At 42.7% G+C, this 19,429-nt stretch overlaps 1 protein-coding gene across 1 annotated transcript in view; it reads right to left on the bottom strand.

Annotated features, from left to right (window-relative positions):
- The window catches only part of adgrv1 (adhesion G protein-coupled receptor V1), a gene marked incomplete at its 5' end in the record, with an annotated part of 86,263 nt that overhangs the window by 18,101 nt on the left and 48,733 nt on the right, over window positions 1-19,429 (bottom strand). The window contains 3 exons of the mRNA XM_084550894.1: window positions 2,937-3,094; window positions 5,999-6,177; window positions 9,573-9,689. Coding sequence (XP_084407020.1) covers window positions 2,937-3,094; window positions 5,999-6,177; window positions 9,573-9,689 — 454 coding nt within the window. The remainder of the gene's footprint in view (window positions 1-2,936; window positions 3,095-5,998; window positions 6,178-9,572; window positions 9,690-19,429) is intronic.

Genomic DNA, 19,429 nt, shown 5'->3' with positions numbered 1-19,429 from the left:
CTATCTTACACATCTGTCTCCATGTCCTCCCTGTCTGGTTTGATTTTTCCAACCATGTAAGCACATTCCAGTCTGTGGACGGGGCAGAGCTCCCACAGTAAGAACAGGTTCCCAGAGCCAAATGGAGACTGGCTGCAAAATGCTGACTGACTGTTGGGCTTGATACTCCTGCAGTAAGAAGAAACAAAAAGCGGAGAGCAGGCACGCGTTTCCAGAGTTGACTATACGTGTGCACATTTATGTGAATGTGCATGAACGCATTTGTAAGGTTTGGCATAAACATGCAACACGATCTGAGCTTTCTGCAGAACAGAAATTAAATGATTTCATAGCAATCTTTCCATCTGGTGTAGCTAAAAAAACCAAAAAACACACACTTTAATACCCAATGGTGCAATTACCGTCTCAAACGATTTCCAGTGATTTTTCTCTCAATGCGAGGGAACAGATTTTTTCCACATGCAGGCAAGTTTACATTTGATCAGAGTGGGCCCTTGGTGTGACAAGACAAACTGAGAAGAGAGCGTGGGTTGAAGAAAAACAGCCGGGAAGAAACACAAGTCGGTGCTGACATTACTGTCACACAGAGGTCAGCAGCTGTAATAACAACAAGCCGTAAAGAGCACGTGTTGAGTGCACCTAGTTAGAGCTAAGAATTATGAACGGGGGGATGAGATTATTCTTAAAAGAAAACAGTATAACACCCAAAACCAATTAATACATTAAGTTGAACTCTTTAACCATGTGTCTACACAAGAGTTTTAGGAATGTTGAGATCAAAACATAAACAAGTGTCTTCTCTCTAATAAAGCAATTACAGTCGCCAATTAAACCTTATCTGTGAAATTTATCTGTTTAGTTCCGCAATCTTGATCAAAGTACAGTCAGGTGCTATAAAAATCTAACAATAATAGTTATTCATTCAACTCTTCTGCGGAAAACTGAACGTCTGCTCACTCGAGTGTCTAAAGGACATCGTGTCTTGTAAACACGCCTTGTAGGTTCAGTTGGGGCTGTGATAAGGCTTAACCGATGTGCTTTGGATATGCACTGCTGTTGAGTGTTCCAGCCTTCTCCACAGGAGTAAGAACAGCTCTGCAAGTTGGGAGGAACGTGCCCAAAGCACACACTGGCACACTCGCTTGATTTTACTGGCATCTGAAGTCCTGCTATATTTCCCACAGCCCTGTGAGTTTTGCATGTGGGCCTGTAACAGGCGTGCGTGCACGCAAACAGATTAGCCCTCAGCTTATCTCATCAGTTGTTTACTGCAGTGAGGAATTTGAATGTGTGACCTCAATATTCATTGTCCAAATGGCGTCAGCTATCCCACAGGTTCTGCACGAATCTCAGGGAAGTCAAAGTCAAGTTAATCTCACTGTATTAAATACATGGTAGTAATGAGTGGTTGTCAGATTTAAAGGGGGCGAGCATAAAAAGAGTGTCTAATGATCATAACAAGGCTGGTGGTTTGTCAGACTGCAGGTCTGAGACTGGTCAGGGTGCAGTGCAGCTTGTAAACAGTCAATAAGTCCAGGGAATGAGAAGAGGCACAGCCTTTATTTAGAACAATAAAATATATGCCCTCACAACAGTGACTCTAGACATGTTGAAACAAAGCCAATACTGACATACTCCATAAGAGTTGAAGGAGTTGTACTGAACTGAATTGAGAAAAACTGCGACTAAATGAAGCCCATATTGATTGCTTATATACAACATGCATATGTATTGCGTGCCCAGGTATAACGCTGCAGCTAAATTTAAATTGTTGCACAAAGTAATACACTTTTCACATTGCAGATATTCCCCACAAAATACTTCACAACATTTGTATAGTATGTGTTGTGCTGCCCTTTCTCCGCATTTGCTCTCTTGTTCTCTCTCTTACAAAAGCCCTGAACACTGGGTTGCTGTGCAAGCTACTTCATCTACACTTCATCACTGTGCTGTACCATGCTCCTAATTATTCTATGCCTCTGTTTTCCATAGAGCATACCGAAACACTCCTACAAGCTGGCCCCAGTCTAGTTTGTAAATGAGAAAGTATTCCTCTCTTGTTAATAATACACATGCGGCTCAGCAAAGCACTGTTTTCTACACTACTTCAGAGGCCACACACAGAGGGCAGGACAAACTCCCTGCACTGGCACTAATGCAGGCTTTGCTTTGTCATTGGAGGGCCTCGACTGAGCAAAACAAGCTAAAGCCTGCTGATTCTGACTGATGGCCACTGATTACAGTCATGGTGCTGAAGGGCTAAAGAGGTCTGGCTAGGATCTCCATGTGTGGGCAAAGTGATTGACTGCACTGAATAAATAGTATTGATTCATACTGGTCATAAACCATAGGACGGTTTCTGTGTAAACAAGGGTGTTGCATTATGCAGTTTTAGTTTTTGTCTTATTACACGGCACTGGGTGTATTTAGCACTTTAAATAACCTTAAATATAAACCAAAGCCCACCTGAATGTTATTCATGACACCTATTTAACCTTTGCTTTAAGCCATATTCAGTTCTACTCACATAAAACCACATAAGGGCCAATTGCCAAAAAAAAAGTTAGGACTATCAGCATTATATTGACCAAAACCAGGTACTGAGAACGTGTTGTTGTGTTTCTGTATCAAGGACAGAAGACAGAGATAATAAGCTGAGCAAAATAGGGGTGTAGAAAATAGGGCAAACATTAGAGGCGGATACTATTTAGTTCCTGAGGGCATCTTGGCAGCAGGTTAGCAGTTTGTGCGGTGTTTGTACAAGGGTGTAGAGAAAGAGATAAAGAGATTGTACACAGCAGCAATCTTCTTATCTTTGAGCGTGCATGTGTTTTTACCTCTAGGAGGTAATAGTGTGAGTATTTTCAAATCAGTATTTATGCAAAAATGAATACATTCGTGTATGCATTAACATTTTTTGGAGGTTGACTGGTTACCTGTGCTGTTGGTCCGCCCGCGGTAAAGGTCATCGTAGGCCTTCCACTGCTGCGTAACTTGGTAGGCGTGGATGAATACCACCAGCACTGCCACTAGGCAGATGAGAGGCACTAGTACTGCCGTGCACAAAGCAGCATAGATGTTTGGGATAAAGCACCTATAGGAGGAATGGACAGAAATGCAGTTAATTGTTTTTTGCCTTAGTGTATGTTCTTTTAAGCACCATGGGAGAAAAAAGATGGGAGACAAGAGAACAGAAAATCACACTAAAAAAGCTTAAAGAATGAGTCCCCCTTAGAGTTAAGCCGTGGAAAACGGAAACACACTTATCGCACTACATTTACTCCAGTTAAGACTTTGTTTCTTCCGGTTTCACAAACAGGATCTGTTCACTGAGATCTCCTGAGCCTGCCTAAGACTCACAGGATTCTTGCTCAACAGCAGCAGCAGCAGCAGCAAAACACGTATGTTCTTAACTCTTCCGAACCACCAGGTCCCCCTGCAGCTATAGCGGGATAATATCTAAGCCACAGAAGACTGAACATGTGCTTTTTTTTTCTATTTAAAGAATGAAAGAACATTCAAATTAATCAAATAATATATTAACTTTAATATATTAAAGAACGCTATATGAATAGAAGATGAATGTGGATCAGTGTATTCTGATCCTGCCGAACAGCCAAAGGAGTTATCTATTTGAGGAGGGCTTATTAGAAATAATAAAAGGTCAAAAGGAACATTTTTTCCTCAATAAATCAGAATTACTCACTAAAGCTATTTTATAATCAGGCTGTTTCCTCTTTGGACAGTTTGTATAATGGTGCGAGTCAGTGCGTCACTTGACTGTCTCTCAGTTGTTTTCCGTTGACATCTCAGGAGTTCTTTCCCAGCTTCCTCCAAACGGAGTGAAATATTTTTCTCTGGGAAAATCAACATGCCCATATAAACTATAACCGCCAAACACTTTGGAAAACACCCACGTGACTTTGTTCACAAAACAAGCTCGGGCCCTTTTTCGGTGGGATCATCAAATACAGATAGGACATTTTCGCAGGTCAGGAAAAATAATTGGATCGATGTTAGCCATAACATGAGACGAGGTATGCCAAATAAAGCATTGCATCACCCTATCCCACCAAGATAGTCAGACTGAGAGAGGGCAAATACACTAGAATATGGATATTTGTACGAGTGTGTCCTTGTGAGGGGGTGAGATCCTACTGTACTGAAAGTTTCACAAGAAAGAGAAATCCCAGGGATTCCTGAAGGTACATGTGAAGAAAACATTGCCCCGGGGCCTAATTCACTGACTTCATGGTTTGAGAGTAGAGATAAAACAAGCAATGCCTTTTATGGGGTACTTTCATACAGCAGAAGTACAACTGGGATTTTCTTTTTCATATGTAAGGCAGAGTGAGGTAATGGGTCACTTAAGCTCAAGTCCTTGTACAGAGAAAAGAAATCAATTTAATCTGTCTACAGATATTGCTTTGGTTAGATCACAGGACGTTCAAGCCTTAAATTTGCATTTCCACTGTTGACACTATAAAACTAGCCTGGTTGTATAGTAGCCAAACATGAACCGGTGCGTCCAGATAACAGTGTTTGCCCTTTCAGAATAAAATAAGAGCCGGTGAGAGACAACCCATTTAAAAAGGAATGACATTTACAGTGGTGAAATGTTGATGGTCACTTCTGCTCATCGGTTGCAGATGTAATAGGTAAGAGAGGACTAGAGTCTCTTTTACTTTCAAGGCTTTAGTGAAAAACAGAATATATTATTGTGATGTTCGACGTTTTGTTTGCTACAATTATTAACACACTTTCTTCACACTTTTCTTCTTGCAGTTTAAGTTTTTTCTTTTCTTGAAATCTTGAAAAGTTTCTTGAGAAATGAAATGTTAAAATCCGTAACATGCTCATTGCTGTCGGTCCACGTTGCATGTTAAAAGTGAAAAATATGGACTCAAGTCAAAATAAAAAAGAAGACAGGGACAACACTATTCTGATCACAAGTCTACAACACAAATATGTCTTTCACTCAGAGTTAGCAACTGTTGCTCGGATATATATGACACAGAGATATAAATACTATCCAAATACAATATATATGAGCTAAAAACAGCTGTTGACGCAAGGTTCCGAGCTTGACACTTGTTTGTACGCAGGCAAGGTGAAACTGAGACAACTGGGGTGGCGAGAGAACAAGAAGTTACCTGTTTACACTGGTGAGGAGGGAGGAAGAGAGAGAGAGAGAGAGAGAGAGAGAGAGAGGGGGGGGGGGGGGGGGGGAGTGCGTGAGAGAAAGAGGGGAATAAATTCAAAGGCTGTCTCGTTCCCTCAAAGAGGAAGGTGTGCTTCCCGGGAAACTGAATACTCCTCTGTGCCCTTAAATCTCCCGTGTGTACGCTCACTGTCTCACACTCGCCCTCCCACAGGAAACACGCACACACACTTGATCCGAAGGATAACAGCCACACCTAAGACCACTGGTTAATTTTAGATGTGATTTAACTCTTCATCAGTGTTTGGCTTTGCCCGCCGCACACACTCGTTCACATGCACACAAAGACACACGGGCACACGCGTGAAAATGGAAACCTACGATTATGTACGTTTTTTTTATCTGAACTATTCCATCTGTTGTGTTTTAAGCATCAGGTGATCTACTGTATATATATCTAAGGTAACTGGTTAAATACATAGCCCCATTAAGCAGGCTTTCTTAAAGACTCCACCTCCAAGGTAAAGAATCAGGTTTCAGTAGGAGGAGATGCCTGCAAACACTGAATCTCATTCATTTATTCATTCACTTGATTGGGCAAGCTACCTCCTCACATGACGTCACTGGTTCAGGTGTTTTCTGTTTCTCTTCTCTGGTCAGAAGTGGAATTTCCCTAAGCCTAAAAGAGAAACCATCTCAAATGACTCAGACCAGTTTAAAGAGACTGGCTTTATGAGTTGCTTGGTGAAAACAGATTACGTCATTAGCCTTGGATCACATTCATCTCCTTGCCATCGGTTCAAAGAGAGCATTTTGGTATATGCACTGTCCACTCACACGTCTCCTTGCACCAGTCCGTATACAGCGTGTATGTTCCATCCGAAGCCTCCCAGCAGAACGATGACCAGGACGATGATGACCAGAGCTGGAAGCCCCCAGCCCAAGAGGAAGTAGAGCAGGTACCGACGATCTGTGTGCTCATCATTCATCACCAGTACTTGCCAGAAGTTTACAGCCTGAGGGAAGAATGTGTAAAGGAATGTGAACCGGAAAAACAAGCTTCGTGGCCTATGACAAGTCTCCTATCATAGCGCAATTACTTTGTTATAAAAGACAGGACTTTTGATTTCAGCTTTCTTTGCTTGTGAAGACACTCGGTCTTCATAGTCAGTGAAGCACCAAAACACACACATACAACCACACTTGCGTTACGCCAGAAATAGCTGTGTCTCCTCTGTAATCAAGTGGGCTTTCATAGTTTCATCCATCTGATACACTCAGCCCTGCATTGTTACGTAAAAGGCTTTTCTGACCACCTGTTGATATCAGCACAGAGACAATGTCTAATCCCTTGGTGACGACTATCAACAGCCACTGCAGGGAAGAAAGAAAGAGCAATGGGTCATTTTATATTTTAAAATCAAGGGTAAAGCACTTAGTGCCATATTTTTGGTTCTCTGTGTAGGTTGGGGATACAAACTATTTGATCTTCACTCCATCTTACTGTTAAAACAAAAAAGTCTTTGAGGAATTTCCTTTAAAAGAAGATTTAGGGGTCACTGGGAAATCAATTAGAGCTTATACAACATGCCGCCAGCTGATGATGTTTCTGTCCATCTGTTTGCCAACATTCAAGTGGGACATATGCACACAGGGCAGTGTGACGCAACTGATTTCAGGGGGTTAAGGGATGCTGATTATTCCTCAACTGTTACCAAAACAATATTGTATAACCACTGACAGTACAGATCTTTCTGCACAAACACACAATAATGAACACCAACACACACTGGAGGGCTTGGGTTGTGTAACAGCCTGACTGCAGTGCCCTGACACAATAGAGTGATGTCAGTCAGATTCAAGAACTGCTGTTCCTTGGCTGTGAGCTCGTACAATAAATGGATTATATGTAACTTTGTGCTGAGCTGTTGCCTCTGCAGTGGCTGCATCCCTCGCTGACTCTTGATACTACAGCCTAAAGCATTGTGTTTCCAGGCTAAATGGCGGGGATACAGACAAGCAAGCTTGCTGACTAGTTGACTTGATGTTTGGCTTTTGCTTCTGTATTATAACCATGTTAAAGGGATGCCTGACTAACTGAAATAACCAAACATTTTTCCCTGTTTACTGTGGAATGCACTGGAACAAGCCTGATTCACAGAGGCCCCTCTCATCAACCCATAGGATCCAAAGGTCCCCACTAACAACATTATGTTGCCAGACACTGCAGGACACCCTCAGAGGGCCCTTGTCCATTCTCTGATGAGTCTCAACTGTTTTGGAGGCACAAGGGAGACCTATGACCTCATAATGTTATGCATGATCGGTGTACTTTGCAGGTTGTAAGTAAGCTGAGGTTGTCTCTGCAGCCAAGCTAGTCTGGATAGAGATTAAACTCTCAGCTCTTTTCTGGCATTACGTCAGTGCATATTCCATTGGACATGCATAGTCTTACACACACACACACACACACGGTTATTGAAAGTTATTGATTTAGTCTTGTTCTCGGTCTGAGATGGGTTGCTGGCGCCCACTCATATCAGCCACTTATCTGAAAGCAGCTACCTGATAGGAGGGGAAAAATGAGCGGAGAGACATCACTGGGGTCGATACGGAGTCGTGGGTGAGGACAGACGGGTTTTAATGCCACACATCATTGACAGTGAGATTGGCAGCTATATTTTCCTTGTCAGCTTCTATAGATGCTGACAATCAAGAAATGATCAGAGATTCTCTTTGGCAGCGGCGTTACAGGACAAGGGCAACATTGAGTGAGCGAGTCCTAAGTGGTTTACATCACCTCCTCCTGTTTGAACGCCTTCTGGGGTGAATAGTTGTTTGCGTTTCCTCCATTTGATCCAATCGACCCGGCTACTATACTAACTACAACCATGTGTGTCTAAAACCAGTCTGTACGTCACAACCCTTTTCATCCGAGTTTCAGTTCTCGTCATCCAGATTCTAACACTCCTAAAGCCACATGAAAGCCTTTGGCTTCGGCTTTTATCCCTTAAGATACCTCAGAAGTCATAGCCAGCAAACAATCTGATATGAAAAAACAGTGCATACATCCGGCACGTACAGCACGGCATGGTCCCAGAATTACCCTACTCAGGTCAGTCGCCATTTGCTTATTCAAGAGCTAATCTTATAATACAGGAGAGATTATATCCACTTCATAAACAATGACACATGCTGCAAGTGACTGAAGAGTGGTGTAAACAAAAGCAAATGTCAAGGAATTACGCATGAGGGGGACAACTGGAGGAAAATAGGGGGGAGAATAGGAAGTTCATTTAGGGACAGGTTCCCTTGGGATCTGGGTGGGTCTGTGTTTGGTTGGACCCAGAATAACAGATTTATGACGTATAGATTTTTTTCTGGCAATAAATAATAAATCAAATATTAAAAATAAAATGTTCTTTTAGTCGAGGTGGGTGGATCATATCCAAATTTCTTTATGGTTTTCTATCAAATCTATCTAATCAGGCTATGTTTTAAAAGTCCCAAACAAATCATCGAACAAGGAATAACTTTAATTCAGTAAATACTGTACGTCATGGAGGATCAGCTGAGGGACAACGGCTCTTTTTAAAGAGGTGCTCTGAGCCTATGTTCACCACATTCCTGTGCTGTCTCAGCAGGTCACAAGTCATTCCTAGCCTCTGTGAGGGATTAAAACTGGCTTAGGTGAGATTTAAACTGCCAACTTAAAATCACATTCTATACTTTGGGTTTTTGTGTTGCACACGCGTAACGCATGTTTGCAACAGACACAAACAGGTCTAATATTTAGGTGTCTATGGAGTCGATATCAGCCTCTAGCTGTCAGGGCAGCTCAAGTCTTCATACCTTTAAGTTGCCAAAGTGGCTCTGCGGCTCAGCCATTAAGGCATAAAAGAGAGCACAAGATAAAATACAGGCCAGATGGTTTAGAAGGAGGGGTCAAGGCCCAAATGGGGTGAGCTGTTACTAAGTGGTACCAGTCTGGGGTCAAAGGTCATGTCATGCAGCTTTCTGATACCTTCATCTTGCCGCCCTAAAGAAAACTTGCCTCAGCCCACGTGTTATAGGAATGAAGTTTCACTAGTTGTTACATAAAAAAAAACACATGCTACACGTAAGGAAGAAAAGAAACAATGGGATCCCTTTGTGTGCCATGCTATGAAGAAACTGAGCAGAAAAGGAGATTTTATTTTCAAACCTAAAATATCTTATATTAATGATTAAATGCACTATCACACACACCATTACTATAGCTTCACAGTATGGTATTGGATAAGTAGTTTTCAGTTTTTCTAATTGCCATCATCCAGCGCGCCTACAGAAATCAAAAGGTACAGCTAACGACTACATCTAAGTGTGCTGTATGTTTATTGTTTTTAGTTTTTGCTTGTTAACTTGGTATTACCTGTATGAGCATCCAAAAGAACTGGCTCAGATGGAAATAGTGAGAGAAGAGAGCCAGGGTTGCACAGCTGTCCTCGGACAACATTCGGCCACGAAAAGCTGACACCAGGAAACAAATCTGTAGAAAAAGAGAGAAAATATACATTTAGTGAAAAGTACCATTGCTATTTTCTTTTTTTTTCTTTTTAAATTGCGTTACAGAGTTTGTTCATTTTTGAGAGCACATTTTGCTACATGGATCACCGACACACACGCAGGTGTAGTACTCGTTGCGGTGTCAGCAGGTCGTGGTGCGGCGATTTAGTACTCTTTTAATAGCCTATACATTTTTAAATGAAACAGCAGGAATCAGATCCCTCCCTCCTCTTACAGAGAGACATCCAATTCCGCAGACCTGTTACATCACCATGCAGCAAACTATGAAGGCGGACGCAAAAATAAAAGCACCGACAACATATACAACACTGACAAATGTGTCCTTTCACATCATCCCCCACGCGCAAACGTTTGCACAAAGGTGTGGGAGTTGCACTTTTCCAAAAAGACAGAGCCAGAAGGCGAGGGACAGAAGAAGGGGAGAGAGGTTTTTTTTTCGTAGGCACGAACGCATTCGCCGGCCAAAATTCAATTTGTAACATTGGAGGCAGGGCCGCGCGGGAAACCCACGAGGGCGGCAGAGAATACTGTTGCCCTGCTGTCCATCAGAGAGCTTCATTAACCTGTGGTGCCAGTATACCCGGGTGAGTGTTACATAACCCGCAGCCTGTCGACCCGCTGCCAGCGACATGCACCAGAAAGGAGGGGAATGGAAGAGGAGCAGAGGGATGTGGGAAGAATGATAACTTGTCACTTTTCCATTTTATTCAATGGAGGATATTTTTAAGTGACATCTTAGGCTACATGAATTTTTTGCATTTTGTTTTTACTTAATAAAGCCAAGCAAATGGTGTGAAGACGGATGAGATGAGCGCTCTACATCTCCAAAACAACATAATGTACCCCACAACACGTCATATCACTCCACAGTTCCACCCATTTTCATAAGAAAGGTAGTGTTTGTGCTGTGACATGAGCTGTGACATGAGCTGTTATCCACTGTCACGCAGCTTTGTTTGACTTGTTTTGCGTTGAGGTTCCTCCTAATGAATGGTATTAAGTGACATGCCCTTCAGAGGACACTATAAATACTGTTTGAGTAGGGTGATGTCAGTGCATTCACTCCTCAAATGTCTTTTCTTTTCAGGCTGTCTTTTGAAGTGCATTCAGTGTCTTTTTTCTCATCAGTTTCTTTTTTCTTTTTGCGCTGCCCTATTTTGTTATGTATTTTTTTCGTTTCCTAAACCTATCGGGAGAACTCAGAATGACCATTCCTGGATTTTCCAACTCTTATTAACCCTGTCTGCATCCTCCTGCTGAGTAAGGGGAAAGTCATGGCCAGAGAAAAAACATAAGAATCATGAATCAGTTTCCCATCCGTGCTCCAAGCCCTGGAGGCTGTGTGAGTGGGTGGAACGGCACAGGAAGGGAGCTCACGCCTGAACTACCTGGAATTGGGCCTAAACAGAGAAGCTCTTATGTAGCTTATGGGAAGTGAGATTATGCAGTGAGGTTGTGTGTTTTAGCCTCATTTGGCCAAAGTCACGGCCTATTTAAAGCAAGGGGGAAATTACAGAGTGAGAAATGCTAAATACGCAGCTGGACACAAGTCACGTGATCTCAAGCAAATACAGTACGCAGTACCTACACAATGTTTGTCTAAATTAGATTCTGGCTGTCACACGCAACGCAATAATATTGTGAATACTGAAACACTGGTCTGAAACAGCTTTGAGAAATGCACCCGCACAGATGCAGTAAAGCTGTTTGTGACACACCCTACTTGTCACACTGGATGCACTGACCTGTGCTGACACAATGACATAACAAGCTCGACATGACCTAGGAACTATGCGGCTTGGGTCAAGGACAGAAAGCCAGAAAACAGGTATGATAAACCATTCCGGATAAGTTAACAAGGCACAGCGGGGATTTCATACAGACTTTATTTGGTCAGAGATTGTCTGATCTGTCATAAAATAAGCGGTCACACACACAGGTACAGACACACACACACACACGGGAACTGGACCTGACTTTTTATTGCTTTTTGTTTCCTATTACATAATACTCTATTGTCACGGCTATAGCATCAAGCTGTAATTCATAGGAAGAGACCAGCTTCCCGTAATCTCGGCATTGACAAGAACCTGTTGATGAAACTACAGGCAGCTTCAATACTGAAACTAATGTGGGTGCGGCAGAGATAAGGGAGTTATCCAGCCTGACTGGAGATAATTATACAGAGGACAAACAAATTGATGAAACTCGTGAAGCAGCATGCAGTATAAAGTTTATGGTAAGACAGTTGAGGGGGAGCTGTCTTCATTGTACACATTATTAGCACGAAGGTGCAAAAGTGCTCTGAGCTCAGTATACTCACTTATGAAGATGGACGGGAGTCCTTCAAATCATGTTCTTTAATAGCATATTTCCTACATCTGTTGCCTTATAGAGGAGGCAAAACAGTAACAGCCACTGAGATGAAATGCTTTTGAAAAAAAATGTATAGTCAGCATTAAACTATTAGCTGGAGGCCTAATAGCTGAAGTAAGAAGGTATGAGGGTCATGGTTGCCATTGTTCGGTCAGTTGTGAGAATAACACAGGTATGTACGTGCATGTCAACTTTTTAACAGTGAGCTGCCACAGGTATGGGTTAGTTAGGCCTGCAGCTCTGCAGTCTGACCTTCTTTTTCTTTTGAGTAGGACAGGACGGGAGTCGACCTGTCTAGACCCTGAGGCTACGGACTTATTCAAAGCAGAGACTGAGAGGTGGAGCAGGACTCTAATCACAAGTCCTGTCAGTGTCAGCGTGAGTCATGTGTGCGCTTCTGTGCTCCTGTCTCCAGTAAACCAGGAATCCCCAAAGCTCACACAGATAAAGCCTGAATGCCTGCTAATATATAACCCCATTATAAAAAGTTGACATCATGTCAACAAGCTGTCTCATGTGTGTGATCTTTGTTCACAACACCTAGGAAACTGCCTTTGAGCAAATAACATATTACTGAGACAGAGGCCATGAAAAGTAAAATAGCTCTAACAGCTCTTCTTTCACCTTCCTACCTTGTCATCAGGTCAAAAACATTACATCTGAACAATAGGTTCAACTCCATTACTAAATGTCCAATCAGAGAACTCCCCTTTGTGGCCCTGAAGACGGTCCATTTACTGTCGTTGTTGCTTTTATTCCTGACATTTTGCTGCCTCAGGATTAATTTTACTTCCCTCTAGACACGATTTAACCTCATTCTGATATGACAAATAGGCCTGACACAAACTTGTTTCTACACCTTATCGTAGCCGCGGTACATGACACAGAGGCTGAAAGCAAGCCGCCTCTTCAAAACGAAGCTGAAAGGAAAGAGAAATGTTTTAAAATGCAGTAGCAAAAAATAAATCAAAAGCATAGAACGCGGAGTTCCACCAAACTGCCATTTACTTATGAAAGGAGATCAGAGAAACCCTGCAACACTAAACCACACAGAAGAAACATAATATTTTGGTGCAGCTGCTGCTGGCTGCAGCTCTCATCCTCCCAGCGAGTTGTGCAGCTGATCAATAGTCCTGTGTGCTGACGCTAAGTGTACTAGTGTGGCTAAAAATAGCATCTGCCTGATGCATTACATCACTGAGGGAGTGGGGTCTTAGCTGTCTGCCTGCCAGACTGTCCATCTCAACTTGTGTCCAAAATACTTAACCTCCACGTTCCCCCTCCTCCAGCATCCCTCATCCCATCCTTTTCTTCTACCCCCAACTCTCTCTCCGTCCTCTGCTCCACCCTTCATCTAATCCGCCCCCTCCTCCTCCTCTTCCTCTTTCTCCTCCCTTCTCCTTCACCTCCCCCTTCTCTCTAACAGCTACCGGTCTGATCTAGCTGGCTCCAGCATCAGCCTGCACTCTGGGTGTTTCTGCGTATGCCTTTGTTCAGAAAGAGAATAAGAAAAAGAAAGGGGAAGAGAAGAATATGAGGTTACCATTCTATTCTCATTTCCTGCATCATTTCCTGACTGAGGCTCACTTTAGTTCTCTCATTACTGTCAGTCACACCACCTGCCCTCTCCTGCAAAGTTGAAAAACTCGGACTATTCTAGGCCTTTAGCAAAGGAAGCTTAAATATGTATTAAGTCGTATTGTGACCACTTTAAACTGAGTGACATGACCGGTGTCTGTGTTTGTGTCAGGTCCATTCAACATCATATCTTTCTGTGCCCTAAACTATTCAGTATGTGCAAGCATCATCAGTCTCCTCACATGCCGCACCGTCTCAGTTTATGCCTCCGTGTTGTTTATGTACTGAAGCGCACGATACAGTTACAAACAGGTCACATGGAGATGGCTAATAGGTAGGTTAGTAGGCCAGCGCTTGTGGAGAAGACAAAAAGGTAAGAAATAAAATGTGTTGATAAGACATATGAGGTTGGCAAAGTAAAAATAAAAAGCAGACGGGTCTAGCGTGAGCGCCATGCGCCGCACAGCTTAGATTCAGTCGTGCCGGTGTCAAATGTCACGTTCTGAGGGCAACACTCTTGCTTCATCATAAGCTCTATTAGATTATTTTTTGACATTTTGGGCCTCAGTGGATAAATTCACTGACATACCGTACATGCGTGATAATGGGCAGTATTTTTTGACAGCATATCCGGTTGCATAAGGCCTGAGCATAGGCGTAAAGTTCACAGGTGTTTTGGGTTGACTCTTGGGCTGAGGCATACATGCCGAGTCAGCTGTTGGCAAATAAACATCCACCACCCTGTGGTCTGTTTCACGTCCAAACAACCGCAAACTCGGCGCTGGCTTAGGCGATTACACACTGCAGTGCTGCAATGGTGTGTCTACGTGTGAAATGGGAAGGGATGATATCGAAAGCACTATCCTGGGTCGTTTATTTCCAGAATAAACGACAGGCTGCAGGTTTCAGAGTTTCATCTTGTGTGACACTGCAGGACTGTCTGTACTGTGAAGACAGTCAAAACATGAATGTTGTCAACAGGTTTACAGTGTCGCTAGGGTCATTAATCAAAGCCTATGAATTTGGAAATTAAAGAACACCCCAGACTTGTTTTGTACGGCATGCCCTGTACAGTATGTATAACTCAAAAGTAGCCAAATCAATGATGACCTTTTAATTAATATTTCCTCAAATGTGCTTTCCATGTAGTGCACTAGAGACCAAATCTAATGGTAATGTGCCTCATCATAATTAGCTCTTATGTGGTGAGAGTACATGCAGCTAGAGACAACTTGCTCTCACCACTGCTCATGCTCCACTCACACCGAGACCAGTGGTACTGCTAACTCCTCCATATAAAACAATCTCAGCACTACCACCCACATGAAGCACATTTAGCTGCATTCCTGCAGGCCTCCTCTCTCTCCCATTCAGAGCGAGTCAGTGCCGCTCGACACTGGCAGCTGCTTTTGAACGCAACAGGGCTGCTTTCAAGGATCCTCTTGAATTTCCTTCCTCAACATCTGGCGAGAAGCAGCCTGTAGACCAGACAGAAAACTCTTTTGCGAGACACGAGACAGGCCCACGGATTCATACAGCGCACATACAGCTATGAAAACAACGCAGCCAGCTGTTCAAAGTCAGCTCCCTAAACACACACACACTCAGTGGGCCTACTTTGCTCTAACACAAACTGTCCTCTGTGTGTGTGTGTGTGCTTTGTATGGAGTGGATGTACTCCAACCCTCGAATAGACTTCCACAGTCTACTGCCATGCTTTGACCATCAAATGAAGTTGCTTTATGCTGTAGTGGGCAAACTGAATGAAATTCCACAGAGCAAAACATGATGGAAACTTGAACATGCTTACATGTTATAGTCACAGTTTCTTTTTTTCATAGCTTCCACATTGTTTCGGTCTCAGTGGGATGCATTTTCATGTGCTATTGATTCTGAATGAGGTGCAGAAAGAGAAGGACGACAGTGGTGGTCCGCATGGTAAAACAATTTCTACGCTATTATGCACAAGTATGCTGGCATGTCAGAGACCACCACGTGAGTTACATCACAGGTGAGACTGTGTTCAGCTGGGCCACTCGTGCACACAGATCTTTTTATGGTAACCTGTTGCATCAGATCCCTTTCATGGCTCAGCAGTCATCAGGAGGTTGGTCGTATTGATCACGATGCCTACAGAAGCCTACACTGAGCTGTTAAAGTAGCTTCATTCACTTCTGTCCAGCGGGCCATCGATCCAGGAGAGATCCTGTCTGTGCAAACTGGCTGATCTGCAGCAGCTCTCTGCAGCAGTTTGTCAATGAGCGGTTGTAAAGCCAATCAATCTATGAAGAGTCCGGTTGAGTTGAATATTGTATTCTCGGGGTCATGCTGCCATCACACCTGCTATGCTTTAAGCTTTCTTGCTCCGCTGTGTCATTTAGACACAATCAGAGCCACAGCTGTACTATCATACACTATATAAGCTGGCAATATTTACCTACCTAAACTAGTAAATTAACACAATGTCTGGAAGACTGTGGGTCAGTCGATTGGATATAATTTAATGCAGACTGTGAATTTGGATGCACAGATTCTGTCTAATATCTTTGGAGGTGGATACCGTTCAGAGAGTAAGAGATAAAGGATTTGACTCATCAGTTTCTTTCTGTGCAGCTTTTTCTTAATGCGCTCCAAAAAGGTCCACTCATAAAAAGCAACAGAGCTCAGGGGAGTCATCGATCAGGCTCTTCATTCACACCTGCCGTTGAACTTGGCTCTAGCTGTGGAGCTACAGTGACCCCTACAGGTTACTGTGATCAAGAGAGATACTGTGTGACAGTACAGTACGATATGGTGAGGTGGGATGACTAAGAGCCATAACACATATAACTGTGTTTATGTGCTTAACTGTGCTCCTTAACTCTGCTGTGAAGGAGCTAGCTCTGCTTCCTGCGAATATTGGCATGTGTTTATTCACATGAATGTGCTGGAATGTGTGCTTATGTCTGTATACGTGTGCTTCGTGTTTTTCTCGCTTAAACTACGTGTGCATGTGTTTCCAGCGATCGTAGTCAGATCTATTGTCACCATCTTTAACTCCAATTATTAAAATCATTCTCAGGAACAGACTGGGATCCAAGAAAAGCTGTGACCCAAAAACAAAGGCCTTATTATGGTTACAGCTCTCTTAGATACACCATATGCCATTTCCTTCCTCCTTTCAGCATTTCCTTTTTCATTGAGGAAGTTAGGCAGCTCTCATTTTCTATTTCAGGCCCTTCAGCTACCATCACAGAGCTTACTCTCTCTCTCATTCTCTCTAATGTAGTTTGTAGTTTTCCAGACATGAAATATGGCTTTAAAGGTCCATTCATTTATATTAAATTATGCCAATATTAATATTTACTGTAAAATATTAGTAAAAAAAAAATGCATTAATGCGAGTATTCTGTTACATGTTATAGCAACGGGGAAACAACCTAACCTAGAAAACCAGAGCAAACATCAGGCTAGAGAGGCAACACCACTGAGTTCAGGGCAAACACTCCTCTCAACCTCCAGCGTTCACTCAACTCTACATATGAATCTCTGCCAAGACAAGCTGTCAAACTCCTAAAATAGAACACAATCCTGGGGACTTTGACAACTGTAGGCACCCACTTTGTTTATCATTCACAGAGTCAGCAGCTCTGTTCGATGAGGTCCCCAATGAGTCCACAGAATTAGGCAAAAGGTTGTGGAGAGTTTAGAAAGCACAGCACAAAGCTGGGAGGTAATGGCAGTTGAAACATTTAAACCAGTTTCTTTATACTTTACCACACTTTGGCCTTAAATTTCTAATGAGCTTTCACGTATAGTGGAATAAGCTTAAGGGGATGACAGCAAATGTTAAATATTACAGGAACTTCACTTCACTTGCCTCAAGTGGATTTATGCACAGATATCTCGCTATTGGCTGCATTATCTTTATCTGCAAGAGCAAGTAATGACTGGAAAGTCTGTGTGCTACAGCTCAAGGGAAGTAATAATCGTATGTTAGTCATGTTAATTCAGAGATACTGAAGGCTTTGAAATATATATTTAATCTGAAACTTCAGCCATAACAGGCGAATATCCATATTTATATGAATCTGTATCTAAGGACTAATCAGAGTAGCTTAAGACTTAAATATCCCATTAACTCAGAAATACCTGAGGCCCTGGCAGCTTTGTTCTTGAATATGTGCTCTTTTATGTCTTGCAGCTACCAGGCAAGGAAGGTGCTAACTGCAGAGTGAAAGAGAATGTTTTTTGTGGCCTCCTACTTTCAGGAAACAGAGTAAAGTTCATGAGTTTCTAGGGTCACCAGCTCTTGGGAAAACACACAGAGGATGTAACTTCCAGAGTCCAGAAAGGTCAGAGTCTACTAGTGCACAGCAGATGCCTAGAAGACCAATCCCATTAATCCAACTTACACCGCACATGTAAATATTAAGAAATCAACTTTCACGGGGGCACACAGGTCACCACAGACATGCAAACATAACTGATTTAGACCTATTTAAAGGAACAGTAAGCTGTGCAGTTTCTGCAGACAGGTGTAAGTTTCAGTCCATGTGCTTGTCACTAACTCCTTTTATCCTGATGTAGACAAAAAACATCATTAATGGGGATGACCAAGCTACAGTGGACTACACAATACTGTGTTTTTAGATAAGCACCAAATGTCCACACCTTTAGAATCTAATGTAGTTTGTTGACTGCCACAAAACCGACTGCTTGGTGTTAAATCAGAAGGTCGGTTTACAGTAAATAAGCCAAGCACTGCATGGACTACACATGTGCAACTCTTAAAGGTGACTGCAAAGAGAGCAAGAGAGAAAATACAATTATCTATCATTAATTTAAACAATGCAGGTTTGGAAATATGACCACAAGAAACACCACAGGCAAAGACTAATTGTCAGGCTATTGGTGATGATGTTATTGTGTCTGTAACTAGTTTAGGGCAAAGCAGACATTCAGAAATAATGTCATTGGCCAAACTGATGAGTCACACAAGATGTGGTGAGACACTTCCAGAGACACAGACAGAGGAGGCACGGCGAAATAGTCTTTTGTAATATCACAGCTCCCAGCTTACCCTAGCAGCTGCCAGAATGATAAAGAGGACAGAGAATAGAAACCAGGACATTACTCATTATTTTGTGATATAAAGGCTGGGGCGAGGGGATGGGGAAAAATTCGGGGGAAGCAGGTAAAAATAAAACCGGAAAATGTAGACACAAAGGAGCAAAAGAAAAAAAGGGCTATTAATTTGGATAGTTTTTTAAGAGCAGGCAAAAGAGATAAGGTCCCAATGAGCAGTGAGTGTACAGATAATGCTGCTGACTTTGACAGAGGGAGGCGGATTAGATGAAGAGCACAGGAGTCAGGGCAACACTCGGCACAAGGTGTCGGACCAGCCAGTGGAGCGTAATGTGAGTCTCCCAAGAGGCCGTCTTTGCCTCTCCACTGTCCTGTCCACACATACACACACATGCAGACACAGTAACACAGGCCCTATCTGCTGATACCTTATACCGTTCCTTCACCGGCATGCCATTAGCTCAGGCTGACAGACAGTGGAGAGATTAGACTTGCATTAAAATCTTATCAAGTGCATTCCCTGTGCTTTGTCTTGCTGTTTACTGCAAGCAAAAGACTTGAATGTAAGAACAAATATCTGATGGAGACGAGAATAAAGCGTATAAAGGGACGGTTTTTAGTAGGTGAAAAATACAGTACATAGAAGAATGTTTTAGCCAAGAGTTTTATCCCTCCTTTTGT

The sequence above is a fragment of the Chelon labrosus genome (assembly GCF_963514085.1).
Source record: "Chelon labrosus genome assembly, chromosome: 9".
NCBI lineage: Eukaryota > Metazoa > Chordata > Actinopteri > Mugiliformes > Mugilidae > Chelon > Chelon labrosus.
The sequence above is the reverse complement of the archived record's forward strand: the minus strand, read 5'-3'. Positions and strand labels throughout refer to the sequence as shown.